Below are 19,221 nucleotides of genomic sequence, written 5' to 3'. Positions count from 1 at the left end.
CCTCAATGTTGTCAGATCAAACATCATATTATATGGTGCTGCATGGTTGGACCAGTGGAACTCCATGGCAGATTTAATCCTATTAACACCAGTGGGAACAAACCATCTTAATAAAGAGATTCAATATTACCAATTTTTGATAGGCCTCCTATACTAACCAAAACTATCGATTTTGTTTTTCTAAAACAAGTTTTACAATAGTGTCTGAGCGGTAATTTTGTTCACTCTTACCTCTGCAAGATGTTTCTCCCCCTGTCCATTCGCCTGTTGATGCACACCTTCTTTGGCTGCTTCCAACTAGGACGAAATTTTCATTACACGTAAACCGAACAACTTGGTTTAAGTAAAAACGATCACCTATAATTTTTCCATTGGTAGGTGGATATAATTCTGGACATTTGATAACTATGGGGAAAAAGAATTATATACACGATTTGATATAAACGTTTAATTATCGTTGTCGTTTTCGCTTTCGTTTCTTGTTGTCGTCGTCGTCTTAATCATCACCACTGTCTTCAACATTATCATCATCGTCGTCATTATCAACGTCATCATCATTATCGTTATCTTATTATTAGGCCTAGTGTTTAGTCACTGATGTTATATTTTTATTGATACTACAATAACTATAGATAGTTATTACTATACGGTAATAATGATAGTACTATTGTAATGGATATATAAGCTAATTAAAGTATGTATTTCTTTCCCCTGTAGTTCAGTCAATATATTTCTATGAATTATATCTTTTCAAAAAAATTAATTTCGTGAGTTTTGTTTTGATATATCAGCATGATCTTACCACATCTCGGGGTAGACGTATGAGTCCAGTCACCATTGTTACACATACTACTTTCTTCAGATGTCAGTGCGAACTGTTCAGGGAAAAGACATTTAAATTCGAGGCGTGTCCCGTGATCAACCCTCCTTGTGATCGCAGGATCAATTACCTCTCCAGAACTTAATGCAATAACAACATCAGTCTGTGGACGTGGCACTATGCAAGGGCTTTTGTTTGGATCTTCAGTGATTAAAATGAAAAGAAACAGTATTATCAAGAATATTATACACAATAATAAAAATAAATGATAGGCCGTGTCCTATACGGGTCTTACCCATGCAGTATGTTTCGATGCCCGTCCAATTTCCAGTTGCGTTACATCTTCTTTGTCGACTTCCCTTCAAGTTAAAACCTTCATCGCATGTAAACCTCACCACTTGGTTGAGATAAAACTTGTCTCCCTCGATGGAGCCATTCTCAGGAGCAAATATTTCAGGACAACGAATTACTGTTAAATAAACAACCCATTTTAAAACAAGATACTGAAGTGGTACAATTCCACTTGCCACGTAAAAAAATCGGTGTTTTGAGCCCTCATTTACCCTTCCATAGGTTATCCTATTTAAAATGTAAACATTCGAAGCTCTTAGAAGATGACCACTGCACTGATATCACTGACAATCCACAAGAACTGATTGGCAGTGATGAAGTGAGTATCGCTGCTAAGACGGGTTAACACAGGCAACGGTAAAGCGCCAAGTAGCGTCGTTTGCGTTTGCGTAAAAGCTTCTAAATTGCTCTATGAAGGAACTAAGCTGTCAATCCAGACGCGCACAAATTTAGTCCAAGCTTCGTTTAGTGTTTCACACTACCAATTTTGAGGTCTGTTGACGCAAACGTTCTGCTAAAACCAATCACCGCAGGTCAACTTTAAAGACTGTTAACATTAGAACAATTTAAGAGTTTTGACAAAACGAAAGAAAAGAAACGAATAGCCTTTCTTTTAATATACAGATATGTCAACGCGTCTAAATTACTCTTGTCACCTAGTGTGAACCCAGCTTAAGTGTGAACTTGCTTGAAATTGGACGTGAACTAACTGTTCGCACACCAACCATCGACCAAGGTAATCTTTTTTCACAAGAGAGGGAATGAGACCAGTGGTGGCGCCAGGATTTGCCAACGGGGGTCAGAGGTCTCCGACAGGGAGGCCGACTTCCCCGACGAAAAAATGGGCGTGGTCGGGCGTCGCTCAAAATCTCTCGAAAGTAATTTATGGGGACGAAGCCCCCAAAATATGACAAAAGAATGTTAAAGGCTTTTTAAATCAATTTTGGGTCCACTAATATGTAGAAAATACATATGCCTATACATTTTTTTTTTCTCCACGACGAATCGTGGTTTTCTCCCCCGCGGGGGGCAGCTCTCCCCTGGCCCCCGCTGGCTCCACTCCTAAATGAGACTCATGTAATAGTAAAACACCGGGGCTTGCGATTGAACCAATCATCGATTGAACAAATCATCTTAGTTTACAGTGTGAGACAGGTTTTAAAATTCGCTTGAAGACGACATGACATGTAAGACTGTAGTGAACATTCCCGTATAACACTTACCACATCGTGGATTGGTAGTATGTGACCAGTCAGCATTGCTGCAGACGCTTGTTGATTCGGATACAAGTGTGTATGTTTCAGGATAAGCGCATCTGAACTCCACCTGTGTCCCATGATCCACTCGTCGTTGTACCTCGGGGTCAATAATTTCACCGGTAGATGTTAAAATGATGACGGCAGTTTGTGGGAGTGGCAATACACACGGAGATTTGTTTGGGTCTGTAAAATGAATTAAGTATTTACTCTATAACATAACTGCTTGTGGAATTTGGTACACGGTACGTCAAACCACAGTAATACATTTTACCTATACAGTACTTGAAATTTGAGAACATGATAGCTGTTGTGATGTATGTTAGATCGTTAATGACGTGGTCAATAAAGCAAACATTACACTAAATGATGTATTTCACTTAGTATAGTATTCATTCGATCTGGAGCACGACTGCATAGCGCTAAACCTTTTTTTCTATTCTGATTATTATATGGGTAAGATAGTTATATCATCCAACCCATTAAATTCATTAATATTATCATTATCACCACGTCCTATTAAAATTTAAGGAAATCAAAGACAACCCAAGTTTCCTTACCCACACAGTACGTTTCTATTCCCGTCCACTGTCCAGTCGCGTTGCATCTTCTTCGTTGACTTCCTTTCAATATAAAACCTTCATCACACGTGAATGTCACCACTTGGTTCAGGAAAAATTTATCACCTTCGATGTTACCATTCTCAGGAGCAAAAATCTCTGGACAGGTTACTAATAGTGATGGGATGATAGTACGTATTTAAAATAAATTTACCTTAAATCTTGAAGTTAAAGCATTATTGATTATTCAACCCTGTAAACTACGATGGAAACTGCAGCTGGTGATTTTTTTTCAGAGTTCTTCTTTTAAACTGATTTATAGTTTTTAACTCAACTACCTAGACTGATAAGCTATTCAAATCTTTTTACTTACTTACTAAGAGTATTACTGCTGCCCATTTTGTCGAAACTCTTTTGTCAACAACATCCCTGTACTCTATAACAATTTAAATTTATTCAATAATGGCAATAATGGCCTAAAACTAAAATAGGACTTTCAAAATGAAATATAAACGCGACTCTTGCAAAGTTTCCATTGCCTTAAGCAAATTCGAAGTTATGCTAACTTTACTGTATTTTAATAAATTAAATTTAGTCGTAGACTAGTGAGACTGATTTTAAATTTTGGATTCCATCATTTTTGTATCACAGTAGCATATGGACTAATGTGTAACTCACGAATTTTCTGAGTGCAAACAAATGCCTTGCTCAGACCAAAATCAAACTTGTGACCAAAGCCAACTCGGCCCAAACAACTATACAAATTCCACATATTTTGAGAAGTAGGCCTACTTGTACCAATATTTATGGGGGTTTTTTTTGCAACGCATTTAGCCTAAGAAGTGAGAACGTCTTTTCTCTTGATCTGTTGGAGATGATATAAAAATTAAAGGAGAAGTTAAGCTTGAGAAAGAATGATGGAGATGGTGCATGATTAAATGTTTTTTTTTCCTTTATCAATTTGAATTAGTGCAGTGTTACAGTCGGCCATGTAATTTCCTGTAGTTTACTTGATTTATAAAAATAGGTCAGTAGACCTATTCGAATACTTATAATTTTTAATTGATATACACATTTTATATAGGCTACTACATAATATTACTTAATTATTATTAATTATTAAAAGTTTTTTTTCTTTGTTTTTGTTTTTTATTATATCATATCAAAAACATCGTATACAGAAAACATTTCAAACATAGCATTATAAAATTAATATTACATAAAAAATTATAATTAATTCAATATAAATAAAAGAACCATGAGAAAATACATTCCATAAAAAAGAAAAATTCAAATTCAAAAGTGACAAGTAAATTTTAATAAACGTCAATGCTCACAATAGGCTTATAAATCCTTTTCTTTACCAACAATTTTTACAGTATACCACAATTCTACAATGACGTATTTTAATCGATACGTCACGCACATACATCTATATTTATCTCCATCTCTATGATTCAAAGCAATTCTCATAATAAACCAGGTATTTTGTAAAATAGTGCAGTGTTTTTATGATTATTCCAAACCTTACTATTAAATTTTCTCCCAAAATTAAAAATATAAAAAAATAGAAAATAATAGAATGTTGAATTATAATAAACGTAAGTATATTTTGTTGATAGGTTATTTTCAATTATTTCAATGATGTAATTAATAATGATAAGTATATTTTGTTGATAGGTTATTTTCAATTATTTTAATGATGTAATTAATAATGATAAGTATATTTTGTTGATAGGTTATTTTCAATTATTTCAATGATGTAATTAATAATGATAAGTATATTTTTGTAGTCTTTCTATATAATATTTTTTTTATATTTTGTTGCATATTTTAATATTGTATTATATCATATGTAAAGCGCATTGAACAGATGTAGATCTGAAAATACGCCATATAAATAAATTATTATTAATATATTTCTAGGTTTTGGTCAGAGTCGGTTGGTCTGAATATTGAATATGGTACGAGTTGGCTTTGGTCCAATTTATCTATTGGTCCGACTTGGGTTTGGTCCTATTTGGATTTGGTCCAAGGCTGGATTTGGTAAAAGTTTGCTGGGCCTAGTTGTCGGATATTTTGGTCCGAGTTGACCTGCTATCTTTTAGGATTACCTAACAGACTACAGGACGCTTCTTTTCCACTCCATCTACCAGCTCCGTTGCATACTCGACGTCTGCTGCCGCTTAATTTATATCCTTCATTACAAGAAAACAGCAAAACTTGTTGTCTGTAGAACTTGTCTCCTATCATAACGCCATTTTCAGGAGCCTCTAGGACTGGACAACGTATCGCTTCATGAAAAAAACATAAATAAACAGCCTGTCAGTGTTGAGAGTTGTTTTTATACAATGTGAGTAATTTATAAGTATTTTTATAATGAAAGATACCAATTTAAATACGATTTTGCCCTTTTTTAGAGCTGAAACCAAAAATAAAATCCAAAGCATTTTGCTCAGTGATAGGCTATGAGGCAGCGCGTATGCTAATTTTCACTGGAATGCACACGTTGACCATTAAAATGAGGCCTCAAAAATGTAAGAAATATAATTATTACTACCATTTGGAATTTTGTTACATTTAGACTAAAATTATTACACTTAGGACCTTTATTCTCTGAACGCTCGACTAAAATTCGCACTCACATAGTGTCCAAATTAACTTATGGTTCTCAACAAACTATCAAAGTTTCTATGGACATAGGCTTGATGATGTAATATCAGAACCGAATATAAGAAATTCACATGAATTACTCATATTTAAATGCAATAGTTTGGACAGAGCTTAACACGTAATCACCGTTTATTTTAATATTGAGAATACTTACCGCACTCTGGGTCGTCTGTGTGTGACCAAGCGCCATTTTCACAGATACTCATTGACTCAGTTATCAAAATGTGTGTGTCCGGATTTTCACATTGAAACTCAAAGACGCTGGAGTAACTATGGATCCGTCCGTCGGTGGAGCAAGTGCTGGACACGTGACAACTGTTAAAATTTACCAACAAGAAAGTTGATTAATCTTCAAATATCTATGACGCTTTTAGTGGTACAACTAAAGATATATATGAAACAAACTGGCATTCCTATGCTGTAATCTCTTCCACGTCGGAAGACGCTTAAGTAACGATTAAGTATTCATTGGTGGATCAAGTTTTAGACACGTGACAGTCGTTTGCAAACGGTTGAATAACTGTCTCTTATACACATCTAGATGTGTATAAGAGACAGCTATGGATCCGTCCGTTGGTGGAGTAAGTGGTGGACACGTGATAACTGTTGAAATTAACGAACAGAAATGTTGATTGAAATATATTTTTTGAACATATAATCAAAACAATAGAGTAAAACAGGTGATGAAAAGTAGGCCAACCAAAGGTAACGGTATACTTACGAACACAAGTTGTTGGTTCTCCGGACCACTGTCCGTCTTGTTGACACGTTCTTTGTTGACTTCCTCCAAGCATGTACCCAATGTTACAAGCGAACTCAATTACTTCATTATATGAAGACGCTTCAGTAACTACGGATCCGTCCGTTGGTGGAGCAAGTGTTGGACATGTGATAGCTGTTAAAAATAACGAACATTGATGTTGATTAAACATTTTCAAACTTATAATTACAATAATACAATACAACAACTGATGAACTAGGCCATCCAAAAGTAACGAACTCACGAACACAATTTGTTGGTTCTTTGAAGAGTTGTCCGTCCTGTTGGCACGTTCTTTGTTGACTACCCCACGAAGATGATATTAAATTTCTTAACTTATAATCAAAACAACCGATGTATGTATAGAAGTGACCAAGCACATGTACTTACGAACACACGTTGTTGGTTCTCCGGACCACTGTCCGTCCAGTTGGCACGTTCTTTGTTGACTTCCCCCAAGGATGTACCCAATGTTACAAGCGAACTCAATTACTTCATTATAGAAAGACGCTGGAGTAACTATGGATCCGTCTGTCGGTGGAGAAAGGGCTGGACACATGACAGCTGTTTGAATTAACGAAGATAAATGTTGATTAATTGATATTTTAAATTTATAATCAAAACAATAAAAGCGCAATAAAAGATATGTTCGTAGATTGAAGTGGCCCGATCACATGTACTTACGAACACAAGTTGTTGGTTCTCCGGACCACTGTCCGTCTTGTTGACACGTTCTTTGCTGACTTCCCCCAATGATGTAACCAATGTTACAAGCGAACTCAATGACTTCATTATAGAAAGAGGCTGGAGTAACTATGGATCCGTCTGTCGGTGGAGAAAGTGCTGGACACGTGACAGCTGTTTGAATTAACGAAGACAAAATGTTGATTAATTGATATTTTAAATTTATAATCAAAACAATAAAAGCGCAATAAAAGATATGTTAGTAGATTGAAGTGGCCCGATCACATGTACTTACGAACACAAGTTGTTGGTTCTCCGGACCACTGCCCGTCCTGTTGGCACGTTCTTTGTTGACTTCCCCCAAGGATGTAACCAATGTTACAAGCGAACTCAATGACTTCATTATAGAAAGATGCTGAAGTAACTATGGATCCGTCCGTTGGTGGGGAAAGTGCTGGACACGTGACAACTGTTTGAATTAACGAAGACAGATGTTGATTAATTTATATTTTAATTTATAATCAAAACAATAAAAGCGCAATAAAAAATATGTTTGATTGAAGTGGCCTGATCACATGTACTTACGAACACAAGTTGTTGGTTCTCCGGACCACTGCCCATCTTGTTGACACGTTCTTTGTTGACTTCCCCCAAGGATGTAACCAATGTTACAAGCGAACTCAATGACTTCATTATAGAAAGATGCTGGAGTAACTATGGATCCGTCCGTTGGTGGAGAAAGTACTGGACACGTGACAACTGTTTGAATTAACGAAGACAAATGTTGATTAATTTTTATTTTAATTTATAATCAAAACAATAAAAGCGCAATAAAAAATATGTTTGATTGAAGTGGCCAGATCATATGTACTTACGAACACAAGTTGTTGGTTCTCCGGACCACTGTCCGTCCTGTTGGCAAGTTCTCTGTTGACTTCCCCCAAGGATGTAACCAATGTTACAAGCGAACTCAATGACTTCATTATAGAAAGCCGCTGGAGAAACTATTGATCCGTCCGTTGGTGGAGAAAGTGCTGGACACGTTACAGCTGTTTAAATTAACGAAGGCAAATGTTGATTAATTGATATTTTAAATTTATAATCAAAACAATAAAAACGCAATAAAAGATATGTTAGTAGATTAAAGTGGCCCGATCACATGTACTTACGAACACAAGTTGTTGGTTCTCCGGACCACTGCCCGTCCTGTTGGCACGTTCTTTGTTGACTTCCCCCAAGGATGTAACCAATGTTACAAGCGAACTCAATTACTTCATTATAGAAAGACGCTGGAGTAACTATGGATCCGTCTGTCGGTGGAGAAAGTGCTGGACACGTGACAGCTGTTTGAATTAACGAAGACAAAATGTTGATTAATTGATATTTTAAATTTATAATCAAAACAATAAAAGCGCAATAAAAGATATGTTAGTAGATTGAAGTGGCCCGGTCACATGTACTTACGAACACAAGTTGTTGGTTCTCCTGACCACTGTCCGTCCTGTTGGCACGTTCTCTGTTGACTTCCTCCAAGAATGTACCCAATGTTACAGGCAAACTCAATGACTTCATCATATGAAGATGCTGGAGTAACTATGGATCCGTCCGTCGGTGGAGCAAGTGCTGGACACGTGACAACTGTTAAAATTTACGAACAAGAAAGCTGATTAATCTTCAAATATTTATGATGCTTTTTGTGGTACAACTAAAGATATATATGAAATAAACTGGCATTCCTATGCTGTAATCTACTTCCACGTAGGAAGACGCTTAAGTAACGATTAAGTATTCATTGGTGGATCAAGACACGTGACAGTCGTTTGTAAATGGTTGAATTTTCGACATACGACTTTAGTTTTAACGTTACGGATTTTCATTATAAAAAAAAAAACACCCAATGGTGATTTTAAAAACTGCCACTAACAGGTTTAATAAAAATACATACCATAAATGCTCGAATAAACGCCGCAATTGTTGGAGGCTTTAGTGCGGCGCTTATTCGAGAGCGGCCTTCTAAAAAAAAATATTGGCGTGGCACTTTCCATGCCTGCTGTTCCAATGTTACCTACAGTATCTCACGTATTCCCGTAGTTCAGCAGGCCTACATGATCATTATCGTAAATAAGTGTTTTCAAAGAAATGCTTGTGTCTCTATTTTGTTATATATTCATTTTAAAACTGTATTCATTGTATTTAAAACCATGTTTCTCAACGTGTTTCATTACACACAGGGTAACACTCGATAAAACGCCGCGCCGCTTAGCGAAAACAATCAGGGTTGGTTGGAAGCATATTCGAGGGCGGCGCTTATTCGAGTATTTACGGTACACAGAATAAGACATAAATATAATTTATATGAATTAAATAATCAAGTGGAAATAACAAATACAGCACAGTAATAACATAATAATATTTACTAATAATGCATTCGTGTAGTTGTGCACCGTCGGTACTTCCAAGATTTTACGTTCTCGACGGACGTAACAAAAGTTTTAAATTACGCATGCGCATTTGAAAATTTCTCAAAATAGGCGGAGCTATCGTGCATGTTGGCCGCCAAAAAGACTCTACTACAGGTATAATTCAGTGGGGTCTTTATGACACAACATTAAAATAAAATTAGTGCGCCATATAAGGGAAAAATATACTACGGCTGTAGAGGTCGTGAAAGCGAGGGGCCCACTTATGAACCAAAACATGAATTATTATAATCTGTCACAATTATTCTTCAAACAGGTCAACGCAATATACCACAGTACAGTTTGTTGGGGTAATGTGCTACATCTTTTGACTCTTTTTGAACTTACGTTCGCATGTTGTCTCCGTTCCAGTCCACTCTCGATTTGCTTGACATGTTCTTTCACTGCTGCCTTTTATGTCGTATCCCAGATCACATGTAAAATTAACAACTTGATCCAGATAAAAATCCGTCCCTATTATTTCACCATTGACAGGGGCAACCAAGACAGGACACAAAACCACTGCAAACATGAAATTACAGACGTAACAATCTAATCAGTTATTCAAAGGGTATGGCTATATTTGTTACACATTCATTATTTATTTGTTTTGATTTTTAATTATAAAAAATATATCAGTTTTGGTTTTCAATTTTTTGTAGCCTATCTGATTATTCGTATTTTGTAGAAACCATTGTTTAATGCGATATTTTGATTATTAATATTGTATTACCATAAAATGTAGGCCTATAAGTAAGACGGTGAAATATTCAGGATAATAATAGGCCTATTGATATAGGCCTAGTGATGATTATGATAATAAAGTTAATGATGAAGGTAATGATGACGATAATAACATAAAATGGTTGCTTTTTGTTTTTATGAGCAATCATGTAGTGTCTATGCTAACTGCATACAATCAATAGCCACCATACATGATCCAGTATCATGGTTACAAAGACAAGTACCACGGTTACAAAGACAAGTACCAGTAGTCATCACGTCACATAGACATAATTCTTGTAGGCCTAGGTTCCTTACCACACATCGGTTCTTGCCCCAACCACTGTCCTTGGGCACACGTACGCATGCTCTCAGTAATGAGATGAAACTGAGCCTCATCCTCACACGAGATTTTGATTTCGTACCCCTCCTGGAAAACCTGCTGCTGTGATGACGTAAGAGGGACGTCCCCTATGATCAGAATGACGACACCAGCAACATCGTTCGGTCGACTGCAGCTCATTTCTCTGTCAATCAGTACTAGTGGTAAAAAAGATATCAAATTATAAAGAATTCATTTTGGCCAGATTACAAGAAACAAATACAAAATAAATGCAAAATCAAAGTTCATTCATTTGCGCAACTTTTTTTATCTTTAGCGATAACCTAACTCAAATACAAGGTATCAGTAGTGAATAAGTGAGACATGCAGGGCTAGTAGTATAGTCATTAAAGTTCTAATTAATGAATGGTTGTATGGAATTTAGGCAAGTAAAATGGAATAGAACTGCGGCAAGGAGGCTTTCTTACTGCAGTGAAATTGACGCAGCTAGTACACAAAAATCGTTTTCTTTTTAACTTACCACAATTTGGGAATGGTGAAAGAGACCATTTACCGTCTACACAGATACTTTCCCTGGTTATCTCTCCTGATCCATCTCCCAACACGTGATCGTCATCACATATGAGCTGCACGCGGTAATCATGATTAAATGAGCTTCCCGGGGCAAGTGGACTACTACCCAGTTGACCATAAGCGTAAAAGGCTCCGTCGTTTACTTCTGGTATTGTACAACTTTGTATTATAACAGGCATTGTGTACGTTACGACTGGAGTTGTTGGTTCTATAAGAACAGAGAGTGAAGAAATGCTATTATAACGACAAACGGTTTACATGGAACGGACGGGTGTGTGTGTGTTGTGATATGATACTTTTCAATTGAAATTTAATTAGGCCTACTTAAATACAGTATACAAAGTCAACAATTCAAGTAGGCCAACACAATATTATCCTTCAAAGTTATATTTATTTATGTTTTTATATAATAACCTTATTTTGAGTGGGCGACCCTTAGAGAACATGTCTGATGTTGAGGGACCCACTGAACACACTGTAATTGTTTTTGTTTTTTGGGTTTTTTCTTTTTTTAAGAATTATTAAATGCTATATTGATATCTCACCAAAATAATATTGCAGGATGCTTTGCATCCAGTCGTGATGACGATAAATCCGCACATAGACACCCGGGACGCCCTCTCGAGCACATCCAACTCCCCAGCTGACCAGACCTACCAGCTTCCATTCACCGGTCTCTGGGTCCTGGTGGTAGTGAGAAAAGTACGGTAAATAACGTAAATAATCATCTGTTGGGAACATTTTACTCATGTTTTTGTTAAATAAAATTTGATAGTCTGGACAGGGCTTTACGAACAATTCAACATTTTCAATTCAACTTTAGGATTTGTTGATGATTAGATCTTGATAACCATGTGTGTCATTATGCACTTACCAGGTACGTTACTGGGCCACCGCTATCGCCGTTACATGCATCTTCACCCTCATTCCCTCCCAAACAAAACATGTTGTCGGTGACAGTGTCTGTATGAGCTCGACGGCACACCGTCTGACCAACAACAGGTAACTCTACCTGAAGCATAGAAGATGTATATATTACAGAATGTGAAGTTTTTGCCACAAATTCTTTCACACCGTTTCTTGATGGCCAATTTTAGGACTACGGTGCAAAAACATGAACATTCATATTCAACATTATGTGATCGTCTTAGTTAAATATATAAGTGAAATTTATAATATAAATACAAATTAATCTGAATTCAAATAACAAATGCTCACCTTCTTAAGAAATTTTGACAGTGTCCCACCCTCTCTAATTCTTCCCCATCCAGCAACGGTAAAAATGTTACCTCTATATGTATATATATACATATATATATATATATATATATATATATGTATATATATGTATATATATGTATGGATATATATATGTAGTATATAAAATAGTATATAAAAACAATTATTTCACTGGCGCAACTATATTACGGTATGATATCCGCCAGGAGATATATTTTTTCAGTCGTGTAAGTTTGTGAGTGTGTAATGTTTTGGTGTTTTCGTGTGGTTTTTTTTTTGTGTGCGACATATCTCAAACGGCTGCACAGACATAATTGAAAATAATAGGGGTTGCTTGGTATAACCCAATGAAGAAATGATTAAATTTTGGTGACGGTCCGTAGTAGGGTGTGGATGTGATGACCATTTAAACGGATTTAAGAGCAAACGACCTAGACAAGATATTTTCAAAACTGATATGAATTAAATTTTTGTGAAAGTTTAAACAAGTTACAAGGAAGAAATTATTAAGTGTTGGTGACAATCCAAATTTGGATGTGAACTTGAGGGTGACTTAAATTTTAAGGTCCTGAGTGTTTCTATGGAAACTAGGAACATATTTGTGGAGATTTATTTTATAGAAAGTAATTTGAGGTGGGCGGAGATATGCTTTCTCCTGAGTCTCTTGTTAAGATTATTATTATTATTTCTATTATTATTATTATTATTATTATTATTATTATTATTATTATTATTATTATTTTTATTATTATTATTATTATTATTATTATTATTATTATTATTATTATTATTATCATTATATTATTAAGAAAAGATACTTTTGCCTACCTGGGATAACATGATTCGTATAAATGGCATCCCTGTCAAGACGTACTAGTGCGATATCATTGAAAAGTGTATCCAGTTCAAAATCTGGATGTAAAAAAACACGCTCAATTCCAAAGGTCTGCTCGTGCGATTCGACGATCTCCCTATCATGCTTCCCAAGTCGAACATTTAGACCGGTAGGGTTGTCAACGTACTGATATACGCAGTGGCCTGCAGTGAGTATCCATCTTTGGTCCAGCAAGGCGCCTCCACAGAAGTGGTCATTGAATGGTAGCTGTGTAAAGGACACGGCCCATGGAATTGACCCTCTTCGAACGAGATCACCACCAACTATCCTGTAATCTTGAAAAATAGGCCTACCGCATTCGTAATCATCTAAAAGATGAAGAAATCCATCTTATTATTCCTTGACATCACAAACGACAATAAGGTCTATCAGATAGATAATTTAAATTACAAATTAATTGCAAAGCCGCTAGTAAAATTATCATCATCATCATCCGTATGGACCACCAAAGAAAAATTAGATCAACGTCTGAAGCTTGAAACATTATTTATATAGAGGTTCTTACAGTAGTTCACATTTGTGAGAGAACGACAAACCTTGGTGTCAGTTCAAGGTGACTTTTACCTAAAGCTACTTCCATCATTCTTGGCAGTCTACGACTACGAAAATTGCTTTAAATTGACCGAAATATTATATAAAATATTTTTATTATGATCAACATCGGTCAATGAAAAATATGTCATATAATAGAGTATAGACAAAAAAGGATAGAGTATATAGACACTTTTTAAAAATAAATCTCTCTGAACCTATGCGAATGCATGTTGGAACGGTGCCGGACCAATTTCCATCTGGTTGACAAGTTCTTTTTGCAAGAGTCTGGTTTGAGAGACGATATCCATCACGACAGGAATACATTGCAACAGCCCCAATAATCCTAGACGAAGGCTCCACATCAACAAACAGGTCATTGTCATCCACAAGTTCGTCACATGTCACTATAAGAAAAACAAAAACGCTGTAATCTCAAGGTAAATTATACAATATAAACCGGGGAAAAGTAACACTAGCCGAAACAAAAATTAAAAAGAATAGCAAACAACAAGTAACATGATAGAGAAAAAAAAAATTTCGCATTAGAAAAAAAATGTTTCGTGTGCTCCTTACCAGCATCAACACAAGTTGGGGCTGTACCGCTCCATTGGCGATCTCCTTGACAATGGCGCACAGGGTCACCTTCGTCTGACAACATGTAACCGGTGGAGCAAGAATACGTGGCGGAAGCCCCGAACACTATGGGTCTCGGGGTAATAGTGACGGTCAGAATGGCGGTTGTGTTGAGCTCTGCACAATATTCTGTTCTCTCTGTTGATTTTTCAAATACGTAAAATAATTAAACACAACATGGAGATATGAGATATATTCACAGCTATAATGAGCTGCACTTGAGTACAAAACATCAGAATTGCAGCATACCTGTAATATCTATCAAAATATTGTTTGAAGGTTTGAATGGCAAAGTAATAATGTGTATATGCGGTACACCACGATAGAACAGGTTTTTTTCCAGAACTAAAACAACAGTTACTAAATTAGAATTATCAAATATTTACCACTTTGACGGTGAGTCCAAGAGACAAACAATGTTCGAGAAGTTCAGTTATCTGAGATATCTTTGCAAATGCTGACATATGGTCAAATATGATTTAGGCCTAAGTGAAAGTAATGAGTATGGTTCACCGACTCTCTTTGTTGGTCTGTCAGCTGTCTTTTTTTTTAATGCTGCAAGCAAATTTGTATTGTAGATCCATTAACTAAGTAAAACACACCAAGAACCATAAGGTTAGAAAAGGGAGTTATTTTATTGGAATCGACATTTAATTTAATAGCAATTAATGTGGAATAATTTTTAAAGTTGTGAAATAAGAATCATTCCATACTTGTTTCGTAGGTTTATCAAAACCAGTACAACTTTATAGATTTGGAGCAATGGTTGCGCCAGAGCAGGTCGGGGGGGGGGGGGGACGACCCCCTTCCCATTTGCTAGACCTGGCCCCCGCCCCCGAAAAACCACAATTCGCCGGGAAGGGAAAAAATGTAGGCCTATATGTATTTTCTACATATTAGTACTAAGTAGACTCTAAAATCGTCCAGTAAATCAACAACACTAAGAAGAGGAGACGGCCTGGAATATTTTTGACAAACCAAATGTCGTCTTGATAAGCTGACTTTCTGTTCTGTTAAGTTTCTGACTGGAGCCAGTGATTATATCAAGTAGATTTACATTTAGAACCGCAGATCAAAATTTGATCGGTGTAAGAGATTGTACATGTATATTTTATTTGTTGAGTTTTTTATTGGCTGTGGGATCCACTACTTTCTAACTCGGACTTTCATTTTGAAGTATAGGTCTATTGGATGTAATCCCGAGCATTTGGGAAAGGGAAAGTACAAACAGAATTTTACTAGGTAACTCCATGATTTTTAAGCAAAATTTGTTTATATAAGACCAGTGGTTCCAAACATGGGGTCCGCGAAAAATAATTGGGAGTCCGGCAAGTAAAAGGGTCAGCAGGGGGTTCGCAAAAATGTTGGGGTCCGCTAGATTGTGACTAATTTTTCATATTTCCATTATTATTTTTTTTTTGTCTTATAACAGTGTCATAAACATCTTACTGCTAATCATTAGGTGCCTATAAATAATGAAATACCTTTGACATAGGCATAGGAATTGTTTTAACTGACATTATAATCCAATATTTGAATGCTGATCTGTTAGAATCTTTTATATTTTCTGTATGCTTTATAATGTTTAGTATAGGAGAGCCACTTGGTAGTGGCAATCCTCAGGTAATTATTATCTTTTTTGTATGTTTTACCTGGATATTAAAAAAAAAATCAGCAGGGAGCCCTAAATTCTACAAAATTTGAAATAAATGGGAGATAAATGAAAATTACATTCAAATCGAGTCTGACAGTGCCATAAACATAAATATTTCCTACCTCATCCCCAACAATGGCGGGCCTGAGGTGGTTTCTATTCTGAGGATGCTCCTCTGTTTAATATTGTACTTTTGTGGCGAATCATCTTCTATCTATAATCTTATTGTTGGAATATCGAAAGTAAGTAATACTTATACATGGGGTCACGATTTTTGTGCCGAGGGGTTCGCGAATGAAAAAAAGGTTGGGAACCACTGATATAAAACGATTCATTCGTTAATTTTCGCACCATAGGCAAGTTTCTTAATATCTCTTCACCTTAAAACTCCACATTATAAGGTTGAATTATATAAATTGTAAATTTAACTACTGTATCAAAAAAAAAATATGTATCACCATGGCGTCATACAATCTTCAGAAATATTCCACTGTACGGTTAATAGCGATAATCACTTAGACGCGCGCCTTTGGCGTTCGCCTTTACAGGAAATAGCATCTCAAGTGGTTAATCATATAAATGGAGTCAAGAGCTATTCATCTATTCAAGGGTATTCCTTCTTCCACTAGAAGAGATCCGGTTTGCAGATGATACTTAGTCCTACAGGTTTTCTTAGAATCAGTAAAATATAGGCCTAATCTTGAAATGTTTTGTTTTCAGTTATTTGATTTTCGGGACAATTCCCGAACCTAAACATGCCAAAACATGAATTTACTATCTTTTATTTATTTACTTGTTATTGAAAAGATAAATAAAACCATTGGTCCTGCAGTTTACACGCATTTAAGCCGACTTCTGAAATCAAAATGGCTGCCCTTACGTGTTAATATGCACGTCTTTCCGCAGATACCGTCACAAACGCACTCTCTTCGAACATTATCGCACAAGCCTGTCTCTTCGCATAGCTGAGGAGAGCATCCTCGTCCTGTAGCCAGCAATGCTGCCTCGTCTCTGGGACAATCTTGACCTATATTGAACATAGTAAATCAGTAAAAACAGTTTAATAGGGCACTGATTAATATGAGCTTCCAAGTGTAAATTTATTATTTAACACAATTATTTATAGGGTCTATATAATTCATTATTTAACATATAATTGAATAAATAACCCATTATAGATAGCCCACAGAACGAAGATTACATATACATACCGGGCCTATATATATATATATATATTATAATAATAAAAATAATAATAATAAAAATAATAATAATAATAATAATAATAATAATAATAATAATAATAATGATAATGGTGGCGGTGCTGTATAGGCAAATATAAATACAGTAAATAACGAGTCAGATGGTATCAGTATATGCCATTATATTTATTTGAAAACTAAAGAGTACTATAAGTCTTTATCAAGCTATGATAAAGACGTATAAGACATAGTTAGCCGCGGCGCATAACAAAAATCTGGAGGTTCGGTCCTTGATTCGAGAGAGTTTCTTATTCGAGGCCGTTGTTAGAATGGTACGTTAAGTTGTACACAGGCCTATCTGACCAATTATTTGGGGTTTTTTTTAATGAGAAATTCAATGATTGACTTGACTTGTTGAGATTTTGCCACAGATTATAGGGCTAGATCTGTTTAAAAGTTGTTTCCGCCCCTACAATAATGTGAATCAAACCAATTCAAAAATAGTGGTTCTATACTGAAACGTTTATGGTATGTCCGAACTTTAAATTTCAATTATATGGTACCATTTTCTTTTAATCTAAAAACAGATATTTATATTTCCTATTTAACTAATAATTAACTTATTAATATAGGCTATCATATTATATATATAATTATATATATATTCCTATATGCAGCACCACAATTGATTTTGATAAATAAATATATATATATATATATATGTATTGTCACACTTGAATCTGTCTCTTATACACATCTAGATGTGTATAAGAGACAGTATATATATATATACAATCATCTACAAATCTAAATAAAATATAAAACTGCGGGATTTCGCGAATTTGAAAGTAATTAAAACAAACTTACCAAATGTGGAATGTACCAACAGTATACAGTAACACGCCAGCAACGTAAGCATATTTGGCTTTGAAATACAGCCAATAAGAGTATAAAGTTAATATCCCGATTGTTAAAAATATTGTTCGTATATGTGGCGATGTAACTAATCACACTACGTTCCTCGTCTTGAGGGCTAAAATTGACACTACTGTAAACGCCCGTGATACTATTAAGTTGTCAACACGTAAAGTAAATGTTTTGGGATTTTTGCATTGGTCTTTTATATCTAAGATACTTAGTGGTCAATGCCCGGATGTTGACATTTGCCTGATAATATGTGGATTAAAATATTATATCCGTCAAGATTAAAGATTATGCAAATTTATCTTACTGATACACGGCATTTACTAAAGCAAATCTTGGAAGAAAGCTTAAAGATGGTATATTACCTTGACTTCGGGAAATCCTTGAAGGTAAAAAATATTATAAATTTTTGGTCAGAAATGTTTTTTTTTTAATGGTTAATGATTCGTTATATTCTGCCCGGTAGTATAGTATAAACAGTGCTATACACAATTGTGCCGTTTTCTGTCTTTAAATCTGAATAACAATTTTGGACTTTATTACGATATACCGGTACTTATTGTATATTATTGTTCCAAATGGCACATTCAATAAAAGATTTTGAGTATCGAAATTGTGCCTCCTTCTGTTAAAGAACTCATATTTTTAAGGAAATAAATGTTTTAAAAACGTAAAGCTTGCTAGTATTTTGTATTAAATAAGTGTCGTGACCCAAATTTGAGTGGAGGTCATCCGAACAATTAGTGGTTTACGGAGCTAATACTAATAATACAGTAATAATACTGCAATGATAATAATGATAATATTAATATTGATACAAAATAATGATGATGATGATGATGATAATAGTAATATAATAATAATAATAATAATAATAATAATAATAATAATAATAATGATAATAATATGAATGATAATAATAGTAGCCTAATATTATT

The 19,221-nt window shown here is 35.2% G+C and overlaps 2 protein-coding genes across 3 annotated transcripts in view; both read right to left on the bottom strand.

Moving 5' to 3' along the window:
- The window catches only part of LOC117115278 (CUB and sushi domain-containing protein 3-like), a 15,227-nt gene extending 9,317 nt beyond the window's left edge, over positions 1-5,910 (bottom strand). The window contains exons 1-7 of one of the 2 annotated variants that reach the window (XM_033258997.1): positions 5,815-5,910; positions 5,102-5,281; positions 2,988-3,158; positions 2,395-2,613; positions 1,116-1,289; positions 803-1,021; positions 232-405 (exon numbers count right to left, since the gene is read on the bottom strand). In XM_033258997.1, the coding sequence (XP_033114888.1) occupies positions 232-405; positions 803-1,021; positions 1,116-1,289; positions 2,395-2,613; positions 2,988-3,158; positions 5,102-5,281; positions 5,815-5,866 (1,189 nt within the window). In that variant the 5' untranslated portion in view covers positions 5,867-5,910. The remainder of the gene's footprint in view (positions 1-231; positions 406-802; positions 1,022-1,115; positions 1,290-2,394; positions 2,614-2,987; positions 3,159-5,101; positions 5,282-5,814) is intronic. The other variant, XM_033258996.1, reaches the window with a different exon arrangement.
- Positions 5,911-5,930: 20 nt separating this feature from the next.
- LOC117115270 (sushi, von Willebrand factor type A, EGF and pentraxin domain-containing protein 1-like) lies at positions 5,931-18,433 on the bottom strand. The gene is made up of 21 exons (XM_033258985.1): positions 18,227-18,433; positions 17,038-17,184; positions 14,444-14,641; positions 14,086-14,274; positions 13,270-13,644; positions 12,421-12,497; positions 12,077-12,214; positions 11,748-11,886; positions 11,150-11,410; positions 10,605-10,826; positions 9,912-10,085; positions 8,569-8,742; positions 8,274-8,447; positions 7,980-8,153; positions 7,690-7,863; positions 7,400-7,573; positions 7,105-7,278; positions 6,811-6,984; positions 6,382-6,555; positions 6,217-6,263; positions 5,931-5,975 (listed from the first exon to the last, which is right to left on the bottom strand). Exons 1-21 carry the CDS (start codon positions 18,276-18,278, stop codon positions 5,931-5,933), a joined length of 3,456 nt encoding a protein of 1,151 aa, XP_033114876.1. The 5' UTR covers positions 18,279-18,433.
- Positions 18,434-19,221: the final 788 nt, after the last annotated feature.

This window comes from Anneissia japonica, unplaced genomic scaffold, assembly GCF_011630105.1.
Source record: "Anneissia japonica isolate Jap-2015-1 unplaced genomic scaffold, ASM1163010v1 scaffold550_len331619_cov169, whole genome shotgun sequence".
In the NCBI taxonomy this organism is placed as follows: domain Eukaryota; kingdom Metazoa; phylum Echinodermata; class Crinoidea; order Comatulida; family Comatulidae; genus Anneissia; species Anneissia japonica.
Note: the sequence above shows the minus strand (reverse complement) of the source record. Positions and strands in the feature narration are given on the sequence as shown.